Here is a 17599-nt window from a genome sequence, read left to right as displayed (position 1 = left end):
GAATGGTCTCACTCATCTATGGGTTTTAAGAAAAATGAAAGACATTTTTGCAATAATAACTTTCAGACACAATAGAGAAAAGAGCTGGAAGTTACAGCTCACCTCATGAAGCTCACCACAAACAGGGATGAGTTTAGTTAGAGAAATAACTACGGTTTGAACTATCCTAATAATGAGAATGTACGAGGGAAATAGAAAGCCTGTCTGGAGTACAGGCGGGGGTTCGGTGGGGAGGAGGGAGATTTGGGACATTGGTGATGGGAATGTTGCACTGGTGATGGGTGGTGTTCTTTACATGACTGAAACTGTCCGGTCCGAGGATTCCAAATTCTGCTCCGTCGCGGAGAAATGAAGGGAGACCAACTCAAGCAAACGCTCAGGTGGATTCTTTTATTCTGGTACCAGGGTCTACAGCTTCCTCTCACAGAGCAAAGCCAGAAAGACCGCGTGCTACGGCTGGTTCCCCCTTATATAAGATGGGAAATGGGAGGAGAAGGAAGTAGAATGATGCACTTCCTTGAGGGCTGGGCTTCCACCATGATAACACAGATCATTGGGTGAGGTAGGGGTAGAGGCGGGACTTCCGCCACAATAACGCAGACCATTGGTGAGGTAGGGTTTCCGGCACGATAGCGCGGATCATTGGGCGAGGTAGGGGTAAAGGCGGGACTTCCGCCACAATAACGCAGACCATTGGTGAGGTAGGGTTTCCGGCACGATAGCGCGGATCATTGGGCGAGGTAGGGGTAAAGGCGGGACTTCCTTTTCACTAGACGCAAGCTTGTAAACATGTGGTCCTTTCCTAAGTAAAACCTAAGTAAAACCCGGCATGGATTTTATTCCTTTTCATCTCCCCACTTCTTGTAGTAAAACTTCTAATCCTAGAAGTCAATGTGGTCAGGGGCCTCCACTTCCTGATATTCCTGGTCAAAATTATCTGCCTGAGCTAATTCTTGATATTGTTGACGTAATACCATAAGTTTAACGTCCCCAACCTGTGCTCGTATGAACGTAGTGATCCGATTGATTATGCATGGACCAATGGCTACCAGAAGTAAAAGGCTCAGAAGGGGTCCCAGTAGGGGCATTAGATAGGGGAGAATCCCACCCCATAAGGAACATAAGGGACCATCTAATAGCTCTTTTCTTCTTTGGGCAAGCTCCTCTTGATGGTGTCTGATCCTGTCTCGCACTATTCCTGACTTGTTAGTATAGAAACAACATTTTTCTTGCAAGGCCACACAAAGCCCTCCTTGCTCTGCCAAGATCAAATCTAACCCCCGCCTATTTTGTAATACCACTTCAGCCACGGAGTCAAGCTGGTCCAGCACATCATTAATGGAATTATATACTGTCTCCACATCTGAAATTAATTTTTGCGAGAGTTTGTTATATTTGTCTATTGATATGGCTAGCCCTGCGCTTCCGGTTGCTAGTCCACCCGCTACCCCTAGCCCTACCAGTAGGGGCAGGAACACTATAGCTCGTCGAGACCGTCGGGTGCCGCCTAAGAGATCTATGCTAGGCAAGGGGATGGACTCTGTCCCCGGGATGATGTCAATGTTGGGGAGCACTAATGCTGGGACGCATATTCCGGTCCAGTTCTGGGGAAAAAGAGAGTAAGCCAAATTTCCACCACATATCCATGCCCGTCCCGGAGGTAAACACCCTGGGCTAGAGGGAGCAGGTAGGACTTCTGAACACTGAGTAGCCCCTACCTGACCCAGGTCTACAGATTCGGTGCTGTTATGCGAATAGCAAACAGATGATTTAAAGCTAAAGGGGACTACCTTAAAGGGTTTGACATAGGTACAGCTAGAAGAAGCAAAGGTTAGATTACCTAGTTGGATGGGGATAGCCAAAGGCCAATTTTCCCCCATTCTCATACAAAGCCAACAATCAGCAGCTAGAGTAGGGTTAGAGAAATTAAGAAGTTTGTGAGTTTCTTCTAGGATGCCATGAGTATTTGGATCTAACTTCTCAGCAGGCATCCGGGGTCGGAGGGAGGGGTGCCGAGGCCACTTAGGCATTTTAGTCTCCACTTCCTTTGTAGCCCAGTCTATGGCCTTTTTTTTCTCTTTCCTGGTCTGTTGGCCCTCCACCATCCGAGATGTGAATGGGTGCCTTTAGGGGCCAGCAGACCAAGTCTCCCACTTCAGCCATGCAACTTGCGGCTCCATAGGGAGATCTATAGCTACTAACTGTCCATTTCCCTCCTATGCTCCCCTTGTAAGTTTCAGTGAGTCTGGCCACCAGATATGCCCGGTTATTTTTGGTACACTCTCGATACTCCCGATAGCACCGGGAGTGAACTTGAGTAAGCTCCACACATCCAGCAGGGCACTTCCCCCCCGAAGAGGGAGGCAAGGGTTGAGGTTTTTCTCTACACACCCATTCTGGTTTCCCCCCCCCCCCTTGGGAAGAAGTAGGGGACTGGAGGTAAGCAATTCTAGTTCCACAGTCTACTGCTCGAGTGTACAGGAGCCTACTGTTGAGTTGATAGCCTCCCATACAGTCACAGGGGTTTCCAAATAGTTTTTTTTACCAGTTCTTCTGGGCTTATGGGCTCATCGAGTCCTCCTTCAGCCAGTGCCAGGAGGAGCATTGTTAGAGTCAGAGGGCATATCAGGGCTAGAGTGCGTTCGCCGGACTCGAATCTTGAGAGGATTCTCGGTGCGCTCCACTTTCCACTCATTACGGTTGAGGTCAGCAGGGGCAGGTTTCAGATGGGAGGCGTGAACCCAGGAGGCAATGCCGTCCACCTTAACAGCAGTAGGGGTGATCAGAAGGACGACATAGGGTCCCTTCCACTGAGGCTCCAGTGTCTGCGAGCGATGCCGCCTCACCAGGACCTGGTCTCCCGGCTTGAAGGGATGTGGCACCGTCAATTCTCCGGGTTCATATGCCTGTCTGAGTTCTTTCCAGACTTGGCTTTGTAGGGCAGCGATGGCGGCCAGCCGAGCTGCTAAGGGAGTGGAGGGGGGAGAGAAAACATCATAAGGCTCAAAAAGCATTCGCACCGGGGGGTGGGGGGGAGCACCATACAACACTTCAAAAGGAGTTAGTTTACACAAAGAGGGCAAAGGGGTATTCCTAGCCCTGAAGAGGGCAGAAGGTAAGAGGGTAGTCCAGTCCCCTATGCCAGTCTCTAGAGATAATTTGGTTAAAGTCTCCTTAATAGATCTGTTCATCCTTTCTACCTGCCCTGAGCTCTGCGGGCGATACGAACAGTGTAATTTCCAATTTATGCCCAGGGTCTTGGCTAATCCCTGACTTACCTGGGCCACAAAAGCTGGTCCGTTGTCTGACCCAATTACCTGAGGAAGTCCAAACCTGGGGAAGATGTCATCTAATATCTTCTTAGCCACCACCTGGGCTGTTTCCTTCTTGCATGGGTAGGCTTCCACCCATCCTGAAAATGTATCTACAAAGACTAGCAAATACTTTAGTCCATATTTGGCAGGCTTGATTTCAGTGAAATCAATCTCCCAATGTTGGCCTGGTCTTTCCCCTCTCAGTCTCTTTCCAGTTCCCATCTTAGTAGGATAGGCATTTACCAGTTAACAAGGTTGGCAGGACCTTACAATTTTTTCCACCATTTCCTTTAGCCTCTCTGGTTTTGGTACCCGAGGCCATTTCTTAATTAACTCCATCATTTTTCTGGCCCCTAAGTGGGTGAGTTGGTGAAGAGTTTGCAGATACTGATTTACCTATGGTTCTTCAGAAAGGGAGTCTACAGTTGTTGACACTGGTGGGAGGTTGTCAGGTTCAGTAACAATAAGTGCAGGGATCTCCTTCATGCGGGATGCCGCTGCCTTTGCTGCTTCATCAGCTCTTCTGTTTCCGGACGCAACGGTTTCCTTTCCCGTTTGATGACCTGGACAGTGAACTATCGCCAGTTCTTTGGGTAGGAGAAGAGTAGATAAAAGACGCAATATCTCTTCTTTGTGTTTAATTTCCTTTCCTGCAGATGTCAGGAGTCCCCTCCTTTGGTAGATAGCGCCATGGACATGGGCAGTTCCGAAAGCATATCTGCTATCTGTGTAGATGGTTGCCCTTTTTCCTGCTGCCATTTCTAGTGCTCTGGTAAGGGCTATCAACTCAGCTCGCTGAGCAGAGGTTCCCTCTTTCAGGCATTTGGACCAGATAACGTCATGGTCACTCACCACTGCAGCCCCAGCTCGTCTCTCTCCATCTTGGAGAAAACTACTCCCATCTGTGTACCATATGACATCAGGGTTCTTTAATGGCTGGTCCTGTAGGTCCCTTCTCAGCCCACTCTCTTCGGCCAGCAAATCCTGGCAGTTATGCAACACTGGTGTCTCTGACTCTTCAGGGAGCAGGGTGGCCGGGTTGAGAATCACAGGTAGGCCGATAGTTATTCTGCCTTTGTTTAGAAGGATGCTCTGATAGTGGGTAATACGGGCATTTGAGAGCCAACGGTCGGGGGGCTGTCGAATTATACTTTCCAGAGCATGAGGGGCTATTATAGTCAGCTTTTGTCCCAAGGAAATTTTATCTGCATCCTTTACCAGAAGTGCAGCTGCGGCTATTGCCCTCAAACATTTAGGCCACCCACTGGCCACTGGGTCTAGTTTCTTTGATAGGTAGGCAACCGGCCTTTTCCACGGACCTAGCGTCTGTGTCAGCACTCCCCTTGCCATTCCCCCTTTCTCTTCTAGATATAAGGTAAAAGGCCTGCTAGCATCAGGGAGGGCCAGGGCTGGGGCTGTGAGCAGAGCTGTTTTGATAGAGTCAAACGCCCTTTGGCATTCATGGGTCCACTCAAACTTGGCATCCCCTTTTGTGAGGGGGTACAGTGGGGCTGCCAAGTTGGCGAAACCAGGGATCCAGAGGCGGCAGAAACCTGCCGTTCCCAGAAACTCACGTAACTGCCGGCGAGTAGTAGGTGCAGGGATCTGTGCCACGACCTTCTTCCGGGCCTCCGTCAGCCATCGCTTTCCCCCTCGTAGCATGTATCCCAGAAACGTCACCTCTCTCTGGCACAGCTGCGCCTTCTTAGCTGATGCTCTATACCCTAGCCGAGCAAGTTCCTTCAGCAGGTTATGGGTGGCCTGCTTGCAATCTTCTTCAGTTTTTCCTGCAAGTAAAATATCGTCCACATACTGGAGCAGGGTTACCTGGGGGTGCTGGCTGCGGAAGAGACTTAAGTCTTGGTGCAAGGCCTCATCAAAGATGGTAGGGGAGTTCTTAAATCCCTGAGGCAATCTGGTCCAGGTTAGTTGGCCTGAAATTCCTGCCTCAGGATCACTCCACTCAAAAGCAAATAAGGGTTGACTGGCTGGATGTAGAGACAGGCAGAAGAAAGCGTCTTTTAAGTCCAATACACTATACCATACTCTTTCAGGACTTAAGGTGCTGAGAAGATTGTATGGGTTTGGCACAGTGGGATGGATGACTTCCACCTGACTGTTAACTGCCCTTAGGTCCTGTACTGGCCGATAGTCCCCAGTTCCAGGCTTCTTAACTGGGAGTAATGGAGTATTCCAGGCTGATTGACATTTTACTAAGACCCCTTGTTGGAGAAGTTTCCGGATATGAGGAGTTATGCCTTTCTTCGCTTCCTGACTCATGGGGTACTGCCTAACTCTCACAGGGACAGCAGTAGTTTTTAACTCTACCACTACTGGAGCCTGTAAGGTAGACAACCCCAGTCCAGCAGTTTCGGCCCAAGCTTCTGGAACTAGTCTCAACCAAAAGTCGGTGTCTTGGCTTTCAACTGGCAAGGGGTCATTTGTAAATAGTCTATATTCATCCTCAGCCCTGATGGTCAGGACGGAGGTGGTAAGTGGTTGAACACTGGGATTAAGAAAAGCAATTTCTGGACCAGTTTCTTCAAAGGTTATCTGGGCTCTGAGTTTGGTTAGCAAGTCTCATCCCATTAGAGGTGAGGGGCAGTTTGGTATGACCAGGAAAGAATGCTTGATTTCTCCTTTCCCCAAGTCCATAGTCCGGGAAGTAGTCCAGGAACGATAGCTACTTCCATTTGCTCCTTGTACTAAGGATTGCTTACTAGAGAGGGGTCCCAAAGGTTTCTTTAGGACCGAGTATACTGCCCCTGTGTCAAGTTCAAAGTCTATGGGAGTCCCCTCCACCTTAAATTTAGCCCTGAGCTCCCGGAGGGGGTTGGAGCCCTGACCCCCCTATTCAGATTCAAGGGCCAGGGTCCTTGAAGGTTGAGGGGATCGTGGGGGTTGGGTGCTATGAGGGGATCGTGGGGGTTGGGTGCATTCCCGAGCCCAGTGTCCCCTCTGGCGGCAGCGAGCGCATTGGTCCTTGTCCAGGGGTCGGCGTCTTCGTGGGCCCAGGTCCCTACCTTTCTGACCTGTGCTAGATCTGTCTACTGCTACTGCCAAGACCCTTGCCAGTTCCTTATTCCTTCTTCTGTCCTTTCGTTCTTCCCTCCTCTCTCTCTCTTCCCTCTCTTTCTCCTCTGCTTCTCTCCTTTCCCTGTCTCTCTTCTCCTGCCACTCTCTTCTCTCCTTTTCTAGTCGCTCCTCTCTTTCTTCCTTTGTTTCTCTCTTACTGAACACTTTCTCAGCCTCCTTTACTAGGTCTTGTAAAGTCTTTCCCTGGATATCCTCCAGCCTCTGGAGTTTCTTTCTAATATCTGCTGCTGACTGTCCTACAAAAGCCATAATGACTGAAGCCTGATGAGTTTCAGAGGTTGGATCGAAAGGAGTATACCTCCTATAGGCTTCCATCAGCCTTTCTAGGAAAACCCCGGGAGGCTCATCGGGTCCCTGTATTACCTCTTTTACCTTGGCTAGGTTTGTGGGCTTTCTAGCCGCTTCCTGGAGACCTCTCATGAGAGTCTGGCGATAGGTGGACAGATTCCCCCTACCTTCATATGTGTTGGGGTCCCAATCCGGTCTCCGCAAGGGGAAAGAGTCATCAATAACATCAGGTCTGGTTGTCACCAAGCCATCTAATCCTATCACATTTTTCCGGGCTGCTGCCAAAATGCGGTCCTGTTCTTCAGTAGTGAACAGGGTACGAAGCAGCTGCTGGCAGTCGTCCCAAGTAGGCTGGTGGGTGTTCATCAGAGAATCTAAAAGATTAATTAACCTAGTGGGGTCTTCAGAGAAAGAGGGATGGTTAAGCTTCCAGTTATAAAGGTCAGACGTGGGGAAGGGCCAATACTGGAGGGCAGGCATCTCCCCCCCCCTCCCATCGTCCATCATGGGCCCTACTGGCCTCAGCGGCATGATTGGCAAAGCTCCAAATGTCAAATCTTTTTGCCTGCTGCGGGTTCCCGCAGCTGGCCCTGCTCGCTGGCTCTCATCCAGCAAGGACTCTGGGGATGATGGAGGCAAGCAAGTTGCTCCTCCCCCTGCCCCCTGGAGCACGTGAGAAGCTGCTCCTTCCCCTCCCCCCTGCAGCACATGGGAAGTTGCTCCTCCCCTTTCTCCCTGCAGCACATGGGAAGTTGCTCCTCCCCCAGCCCCCTGGAGCACGTGGGAAGCCGCTCCTCCCCCAGCCCCCTGGAGCACGTGGGAAGCCGCTCCTCCCCCAGCCCCCTGGAGCATGTGGGAAGCTGCTCCTTCCCCTCCCCCCTGCAGCACATGGGAAGGCTGGGAAGCTAAGGAGAGATCTAATGGGGAACGGGGTTCTGCAGTCGCCTCCCCTGCTGGAGCGGAAGGGGTGCGAGCAGATGGGTTGTAAGGGGGGGGTTCAAAGAGAAGTAGGTCCGTAGTGTCAGGGTAAATGCGGGGCACAGCTCGCTCCTCTTTAGGCTGTGACTCCGATTCCCTTTTCTCCTTCATGGGTAGGATCGTAGGCTCCAAAAGCGGCTGTAAAGAAGAAGGTTTAGGGGGGGGAAGGAATGGCCGCACCCAGTCAGGGGGACTGGTACAGAGGTCCTCCCACATGAGAATGTAGGGTTCTTGATCAGGATGTCCATGCGGCCCCGGTCGGTACACGATGTCTCTCACTCTGCGAACTAGGGAAATATAAAAAGACCCCCCCTTTGGCCATCCAACTTGAAAGGCTGGCCACTCAGCAGCACAGCATGTCTGCCACTTGCCCCTTTTTACGGCTAGGGAACGATTTTGTGCACGAATCCTCACTTCTGACCAGTGGTCCAGAGTGAGGGACAAAGGAGTTGTCTGCTTCTGTCCCATAATGAGAACAGTAAATCAAAGGAGTAGATGAGGAAAAGATTTGGGGGGGGCAAAGGAGGTGAGGATAGAAGAGTTCAAAGAATTTAAGCCAACACACGTCTACAGAACCTACACACTTACACGACACAACTACAATGGAACAAGACAGAACAGAGGAGCAAAACTCAAAAACAGAAACCTCTAATTAATAGAAATAAGGTTCACCACAGCAGCCTGGGGAACGTCTTCCCCGCTGCAAACTCGAACTCCTGGGGGCCCTCCAGGGTCGTGACCTATAGTTTCTGAACTCGTCAATTCACTACCACCCGGTATCCACTTCGAGTGGGGACTCTCAGGTCCTCGGTCACCCTACCATTTCCCTACTTCCATTTTTGATGCACATCCAGTCACAACAACATAAAGTATACTGCCAATTTCTACCCGAAACAAGTTACAACCGACAACATAAGATACAGTGCTAGCTTCTACTCACAACAAGTTACAACCTACAACACAAGATACATTGCTAGTTTCTACTCACAACAAGTTACAACCAACAACACAACAACACAAGCTACATTAATTAGAACCCACCGAGTGGTCCGTTCACTACCCCCGCTCCGGGCAGATCTGGTATCTCCTGGCTGGCTCGCCAATGTCCGGTCCGAGGATTCCAAATTCTGCTCCGTTGCGGAGAAATGAAGGGAGACCAACTCAAGCAAACGCTCAGGTGGATTCTTTTATTCTGGTACCAGGGTCTACAGCTTCCTCTCACAGAGCAAAGCCAGAAAGACCGCGTGCTACGGCTGGTTCCCCCTTATATAAGATGGGAAATGGGAGGAGAAGGAAGTAGAATGATGCACTTCCTTGAGGGCTGGGCTTCCACCATGATAACACAGATCATTGGGTGAGGTAGGGGTAGAGGCGGGACTTCCGCCACAATAACGCAGACCATTGGTGAGGTAGGGTTTCCGGCACGATAGCGCGGATCATTGGGCGAGGTAGGGGTAAAGGCGGGACTTCCGCCACAATAACGCAGACCATTGGTGAGGTAGGGTTTCCGGCACGATAGCGCGGATCATTGGGCGAGGTAGGGGTAAAGGCGGGACTTCCTTTTCACTAGACGCAAGCTTGTAAACATGTGGTCCTTTCCTAAGTAAAACCTAAGTAAAACCCGGCATGGATTTTATTCCTTTTCAAAACCCAAACACAATCATGTATGTAATAAAGTTGTTTAAATAAAAAATAAAAATAAGAAACCTCTCTGATCCTCTCCTGGTCTTGCCAGGAGATAAATAAATATATAAATTTGCCTCAAATTCTCCTGAGGTCCTGTTACTGAATCTCTATTTTCAAGGTTTGTGAGTGAAATTATTTATTTATGTATAATTTATACAAAGTTTATGAAATATCGGGATTATGTAGTGTTTGCATTCAGGATATAAATAGCACACAAGCGGGACAATGTCTTTTTTTTTTAAAGATTTAATTTTTAAATTTATTTTATTTTATTTTTTTGGGTTTTTTTTTGGACCACACCCGTTTGATGCTCAGGGGTTACTCCTGGCTAAGTAGTCAGAAATTGCCCCTGGCTTGGGGGGGCCATGTGGGACGCCGGGGGAACCGCATTCTTCCTTGGCTAGTGCTTGCAAGGCAGACACCTTACTTCTAGCGCCACCTCACCGGCCCCAATTTTTTTTTATTTCTTAATACATTTTATTGGGACCAATGTGAATTATAGTTTTTCACAGTTTTATTTAAGTTACATAGTGATAGTGCTTTGGGACAATTCCACCACCATTGACATGAGACTTTTAACCAGAGGCAAACACTGACTGAAAATAGATAACCCCCTCTCTCTTCTCTCTCTCTCTCCCTCCCTTGCTCCCTCTTTCCCTTTCTCCCCACTATCCCTCCCTCCCATCCCATCCTTCTTAGATGCCCACAAAAAATTTTTTTTATTGTTTTGTTTTGTTTGTTTTTGGGCCACACTCAGGGGTTACGCCTGGCTATGCACACAGAAATTGCTCCTTGCTTGGGGGACCATATGGGATCCCGGGGATTCAAACCGAGTTCCATCCTAGGCTAGAGAGGGCAAGGCAGGTGCCTTACTTTTTAGGCCTCTGCTCAGTCCCCCAAATTCTTTTTTTTTTTTTGTATTATTTTTTTAATGTATAAAATCTTTAAGCACCATGATTACAAGCACGATTATAGTTGTGTTTCAGTCATAAACAGAACACCCTCCTTCACCAGTGCAACATTCCCACCACCAATGCCACCCCTTTCCAACCTCTGCCTGTATTTGAGACAGGCATTCTACTTATTCTCACAAATAGGGACTTAAACAACTGCTAGAAGACATAACCATTAAAAACTAGGGAGATGGCCGAGTGACAAGAGAGAGGATGACAGATCTTATTTGTCCATCTAGTTATTGACTTAGTTGCACTATCCCCGTCAGGGTAGAGTGAACAAATTTTACTCAAAGCAGTGAAAGTATTCACATGTACAATTCTTTTTCACTTCATCCTGTTACAGAAACAACCGAAGAGTTTGTGATTTGCTTCTGAAGGATAAGTCTGTATCTATGTAGGAAAGTGACGACGAAAAATGCCCAGAAACTTTTAAGTTTCTCAAGGATAAATAGAAACAAAATGGAATCTAAATAAAGTGAGGTTAGAGGAAACTTCAGGCTAAAACAAGGTAAGAGAAAATTTTACAGTGTTGAAGGAATTTCAGTGATTTTTCCAAGTTTGGAGTTAACACATTCTTGAAATAGCTAAGCCAGTTGGGCACCTTCTTCCTCTCTTATGCTAAGTGGCAGGGATTAGCAATGTTTGCCCCTGGATCAATTGTTTTTAATCCTCTTTGGAAGGTGGAAAAATTTTCTATAAGGAGACAGAGATTTTTTTCCTTCATTCTTTGTTTTACTTTTACTTATTGATTTAGAATCATGAAATACAGCGTTGAAAAGTTGTTGATAGTTCAGTTTTGATCACACATTGTTTCAACACAACCCCTTCACCAGTATTCATTTTCTGTCACCCATTTCCCCAGTTACCCTCTCGTTACCCCAACCCCACTCCCATACTGCTCTATGGCAGACACTTTTCTTCTTTAGGAGACAAAGATTTCCTAAGAGAATGACCCTTCTATGGAAACATTATAAAGAGATGTGGAAGGAAGATGCTTTCGTGGAAATCTACGGCTGACACAAGGTGAGTAAAAGGGAACAAGTGCCTAATGGCACTAACAAGATCTACAGCTAAAATAAGGCTATCTTAATTTTGGCAATAAGCCAGGGAAAGTTACTGGCATCACTGACTTCTTGCCTAGAAGGAAAAATCATAGTACCAACCAACCAATTTCTGCAATGTCTGACTTAGGGAAAATGTCAAAAATCAAAGTATTTTGTTAAGAAATTCTAATTTAAGAGTATATATAAACATATATATGCATATACATATATATACACATACATATAAGTATTTGAGAAGGCATTAAAGGTTGTGTTGGCTAAAATGGTTGTATAAAATTTGAATAGACCAATAACCTTAGATAAAAATGAAGTCAGTAATTAATCTTAGAAGAGTACCAAAATCCATTTTCTTCTGTGGATGAATCTTTTCCTTTACTTCTACAAAAATTTTTTTTCTAGACGTTTCCACATTCAATGTAATTCCATCAAGTTTTTATACTTATATTTATTTATTTTGTTTATTGAGATTACACCCAGTGGTGCTCAGGGGATACTCCTGGCTCTGTGCTCAGAAATTACTGCTGACAGGCTTGGGGGACCACATGGGGTGCCAGGGATCAAACCTGGGTTGGCCACGTGCAAGGCAAATGCCCTACCCACTGTGCTATTGCCCTGGCCCTATACTTATATTTAAAAGAAACTGAAGAAGAATGCTCAAGATTCCTGATGAAATTGGGCTGTGAGATATTTAAACTTAATTAAAAGTGAATGTTTACAATATTCAGAGAGTTAGTAATAAAAAAACATGAAAACAAAATTATGGTAATTGAAGCACTACTTTTTTATCAAGACTAAAAAAAATAAGTAGGAAATCAGGAATCTGGGGCCGGCGAGATGGCGCTAGAGGTAAGATGTCTGCCTTGCAAGCACTAGCCAAGGAAGGACCACGGTTCGATCCCCTGGCATCCCATGTGGTCTCCCCAAGCCAGGGGCAATTTCTGAGTGCTTAGCCGGGAGTAACCCCTGAGCATCAAATGGGTATGGCTGAAAAATTAAAAAAAAAAAAAAAGAAATCAGGAATGATCATATATAAATGAGAATTTAATTTGTAGAGCAGGTATATTTTTATTTAAGTAGGTAAATATTAGACAACTTCATAACTTGTAACACAACTGGTTATTCATTTAGAGAAAATATAGCTTGTTTTCTACTTATAACATAGACATGCACACAAATTGTACATTGATTCCAAAGTTAAAATTTCAGTTAAATAAAGTTACAAAATTATGTTTTTAATATTCTCTTGCAAAATAAATGTTTTTTACATATAAAATACATCATTATTGATTATTCAGAAATGTGATTTCCTAGCACAGAACCAGTAGTAACCCCAAGCACTGCAGAGTGTGACCTCCCCCCAAATAATATGATTAAATAAAAATTATCAAACTATTTTTAATACTTTATATGATAAAATAGTTGTTTGTTTGTTTTTAGGTCACACCCAGCAGTGCAGAGGGGTTATTCCTGGCTCTATGCTCAGAAATCACTCCAGGCAGGCTCATATCTCTCCAGCCCATGATAAAATAGTTTATTTTTATTTTTATTTTATTTTATAAAAAATAAAATAAATGAATTCAATAACATAATTTTAATTCAAAATGTGAATACATTAGAAAATAAACTGGAAGGTTACATTACATTCTCTGAGTGATAATGTTGAAAAAGTTGAATTGTTGAAAGAGAAAACTGTTGGAAGAAAAAATTGCATTTTCAATAGCATTCACATACTTAAATTATGCCTAGGTAAATGAGCAACATTTAAATAATTATGCATGTGTATATAATAATTAAATTTGCATAAATATATGTATACACACATAAATATAATGATTCTAAAAAGGTTAAAATGGATAAATCAGGGGCTAGGAGATAGCATGGAGGTAGGGCATTTGCCTTGCATGCAGAAGGATGGTAGTTCGAATCCTGGCATCTCATATGGTCCCCTGAGCCTGCCAAGAGTGATTTCTGAGCATAGAGCCAGGAGTAACCCTTGAGTGCTTGCCGGGGGTGTGACACAAAAAGCAAAAAAAAAAAAAAAAAAAAGATAAATCAGAAATTGTGTAAAACAGAACTTTGAGTTTTAATTTATTCATTTGTTTTACTATTTTAATATTAAAATTATGCATGTATTTCTTATAGAACTATAAAATTAATTCACTAGATTATATAGCTTCAATATATAGACATGATGTTACAAAACTAAAGCAAAAATTGCAGAACAAAATTTATAGTAATATTCTCCCAAAGGAAAAGATCTCTAAGTTTACATATCAGATTCAAGAAAAATGTATTCATGTATTATTAATATGATTCTTAAAATAGAAAAAAATTACTAGAGACAATCATAATTTGTATGAATTCAGAAAGTACCACTTAGCTTCTTGGTTACAGTGGTCAAAAATCATGAGCATTGGATGATTCCTGGCCTAGTAATCAGTAAGCATTCAGAGAACCCTGATTGGCAAGGGTTCCCAACAGAGGCACACAAGGCCGCAGGACCCCACCCAAGATTCTCAGCCAACAGTGGCCCTGCAAAGGACTGGAGAATGCAGTGACCTGTTTATTCATGTTCCCTAACTGTTGTACCATCTCCTCACCAAGCATTCTGGTGATTTCGCATCTGGGACTCAGTTAGATCATGATGATATATTCCAGTAAAAAGGATTTGTCTGATTTTATGGTTGCTGTACTATATTTATCTTTTACGGTTATAATTTACATTGATACTATTTTATAGTTAAAATAAAAATTTGCATATATTTAATAAAGTTTCCAAAGTAGGGTATGGTAGTTATTTTTTTTATAATTTTTGATTTTTTTTTTGGTTTTTCAGGCCACACCCGTTTGATGCTCAGGGGTTACTCCTGGCTAAGTGCTCAGAAATTTCCCCTGGCTTGGGGGGGGACCATATGGGACGCCGGGGGATCGAACCGCAGTTGCGATCTTTCCTTGGCTAGCGTTTGCAAGGCAGATACCTTACCTCAAGCGCCACCTAGCCGGCTCCATAATTTTTGATTTTTAATTAAATTTTGAGGGGGCATTGAGCCATGCCCAGCAGTGCTCATGGGTTACTTTTGGCTCTGTACTTAGGAATTACTCCTGGAAGACTTTGGGTAGCATATAGGATATCATTGGCCTGTGATTTTTTTTCCTTCTAAAGTAAAAGTAATTAGGAATATTTTTTAATTTTTATTTATCTATTTATTTATTTATTTATTTATTTTGGGGGTTTTGGGCCACACCCGATGACACTCAGGAGTTTCTACTGGCTATGTTTTTTGTTTTGTTTTGTTTTTGTTTTTATTTTTGGGCCATACCCGACGGTGCGCAGGGGTTACTCCTGGCTGTCTGCTCAGAAATAGCTCCTGGCAAGCACGGGGGACCATATGGGACATCGGGATTCGAACCAACCACCTTAGGTCCTGGATCGGCTACTTGCAAGGCAAACACCGCTGTGCTATCTCTCCGGGCCCTCTCCTGGCTATGCACTCAGAAATTGCTCCTGGCGTGGGGAACCTATATGGGATGCAGGGAATTGAACTCAGGTCCGTCCTTGTGAGGAATATTTTTTAAAATTTCCTAGAAAAGTAATATAAAAGTAGAGATAAGACTACCAGCATCAGCACCCATACTGACACCATTTAAAATCCCTTTTTTGGTGGGTAGTTCACCAGAAATGCCTTGGAGACTATTCCTGGCTCTGCTCAGAACAATCCACTGGCAGAGTTCAGGACCATATGTGGTTCTAGGGAACTGAAGTTGGCTACAAGGCAAGGCAAGCACCTTAATTCTTGTACTACTTCTCTAGCCCAGTATCCTCAGTTGGAAGTTAGTTATTTTAGAGTGCAATTCCTACAAAACTAATCAATTACTGTATGTTAGTATAAAATTATCTGTTTGGTGAGGGTGAATCAATCTAAAATTGTCTTATAGAAATTGACTGATACTTTCAGTAAAAAAAGGACATAAAAGAACTGGAGAGAGAATAAACAAAAAGATACTTACTTCTTAATTCTTGGTGTGGTCTCAAACTAAACCAAAAAAAGGATGTAATAACAGTTAATACGTTTAGTCATTATATTTTGAGTGAATAGCATATGCCCTTCCAATTGCAAGTATTTGATCAGTTGTGGACCAGAGATAGAAAGAAAAGTTTTCTTAAATTGAATGTATTTGTTTATATTGAGAAGGCCATTACGTAATGTTTACCGATAAAATAAATTTAAGACACAATTAATGATATTCACAGATTAAAAAAATTGATACTGGGTCAGAATGATAGTAGAATAAAGAGGTGTTTTCTTTGCATGCAGTTGACTTGGGTTTGATCCCTGGTACCCTTATAGGCCCATTAACACTACCAAAAGTGATCCCTGAGTGTAGATCCAAGAGTAACTCTGAGTCTATCCAGGTTGTAGCCCCCCAAATAATCAAAAAAACCCTCAATACTAACTAGGTTTATAATATCCATTTTGTTTTGAAAAATTTAAATAAAACAATATACAAAAAAAGATAGTAAATGCTAGTACTTCCCATTTCAATTAAATTCTTTTGTTCTGTATTTTCAATTTATTACTAGAATAAATTATTTCAGTAATATAAAATGTTAATATATAAATTTTGAAAACATTTCAATGAAGCTATATTTGCATCCTTAACAAAGTTGAATTAATAAATTTCATATAGTGAAATGCTTTTATTTGTATATCATGAATTAAATATTGAAAAATATTTGATTTACATTTTATATTTCTTGTTTCTATGGGAACATACAGGTTAATATTATGTTACAGAAGGATAATCTGTGCTTAATCCACATGTAAGATTCCTATTTTAAGATGATTAGCATATCGTATTTAAAACGTTTTAGCATAATTTTCAATTCTATATAGCCCAAGGCATCATTATTAAAATAGAATAATTATTGGTATTTTCAGAAGTCATGGCATGCCAAGTGAATACTTAATCATTTAATTGGTCAGTAACTCTTTAAATTTGTATTTCTAATAGAATTGTGTTTTTCAAAGTAAACAAGCAATTGATCTATTTTTAATTTAGCTTAAAGTGATTTTATATGTAGAAAATTACTTTTATCTAAATTATTTTATTTATATTATAGTTGGGGGCTGGGTACCTAGAATATGAGTTAAGGTCTAGGTTTTGATTCCTGGTACCCCATAAGGTTCCCTTAGGACTATCTGGAAGATCCCTGAGGAGGAAGCCAAGAGTAAGCCCAGGTATGACCCTGCAAATAAATAACAAAAACAAACCCCTAAATTAAATAGAGCATATTTGAGGGGGATTTAGCTCTAAAATCCACCTTAATTTTTTTTCCATCTTAATTTTTAAATTGGCTTAGGGATCAGTCTATGTTGTTGACAGGGAAGAAAAAAGATTGAGCCATTTTAGAAGATCAACAATGTCCTCTCCAAAATAAATGGGGGGGCTCATGGTGAAGTTCTTAGTCAAAACAGGACTGGGAGCAAGGTCAAGTTCTAGTTCATTCTACCACTTATGCTATTGTTGTCTTTTCAACCAGGAGTTCCTCTTCCTTTCCCTCATGCCCCTGCCTAAGACAAGCATCTACTCATTGTTTTCCAGGTCACTAAATTTCCCCCAGGAATTCCTCTGGAACTTCCCTCAGAAAACCCCATGCTTACCCTCTGCCAGGTTGTGTGAAACTCCTAACATATACTTTTCAATGCCTCATGAGGTGGGCTGAGAACACATTACAATATCTTAGTCCCAGGATCTTTGCAAGAGTTGGATGATCATCTATCATGTGCTCCAGGTACATTTACACAGGACTGTTTTAACAATCATTTTGATAGAGTCATTTCATTTTGAGGCAGCCACTATCATGTAGCTCTTTTGACTTCTGTTCTCAGAATAGTCACTTTTAACATAACATTTTCCAAGGTGTTTTGGTTTGTTTGTTTCTTAATTAAATGTTTGCGGGGGGGGGCTGAAAAAAATTAAATGTTTGCATTATTAGGTAGGAATAGCTAAAATTACCCACTCAATTCCCCATAAGGGTAGTCTGTGATAACCAGTACCAGTGTTGGGAGGAAAACTTAACTGGAACTTCTATCAAAAGCTCTATCTGAAAAATCTTCTATTTCCTTCATCTCAGAAAGGGCTACCAATTATTTTTAGCAATTTTGTCATAGCACTCACTTGTATCTTGAATAAGCTGCAGAGTTGTCCCCTAAAG

At 43.5% G+C, this 17599-nt stretch overlaps 1 protein-coding gene across 1 annotated transcript; it reads right to left on the bottom strand.

Annotated features, from left to right (window-relative positions):
* Positions 1-3710: 3710 nt before the first annotated feature.
* On the bottom strand, positions 3711-8144 carry LOC126007142 (uncharacterized). The gene is given in 5 exon segments (XM_049772622.1): positions 3711-3901; positions 4889-4966; positions 5084-6426; positions 6493-7361; positions 7587-8144. Coding segments are annotated over 5 exon segments (3039 nt in total).
* Positions 8145-17599: the final 9455 nt, after the last annotated feature.

Source organism: Suncus etruscus, chromosome 4, assembly GCF_024139225.1.
Source record: "Suncus etruscus isolate mSunEtr1 chromosome 4, mSunEtr1.pri.cur, whole genome shotgun sequence".
Taxonomy (NCBI): Eukaryota; Metazoa; Chordata; class Mammalia; order Eulipotyphla; family Soricidae; genus Suncus; species Suncus etruscus.
This window is presented reverse-complemented; position numbering and strand designations above follow the sequence as displayed.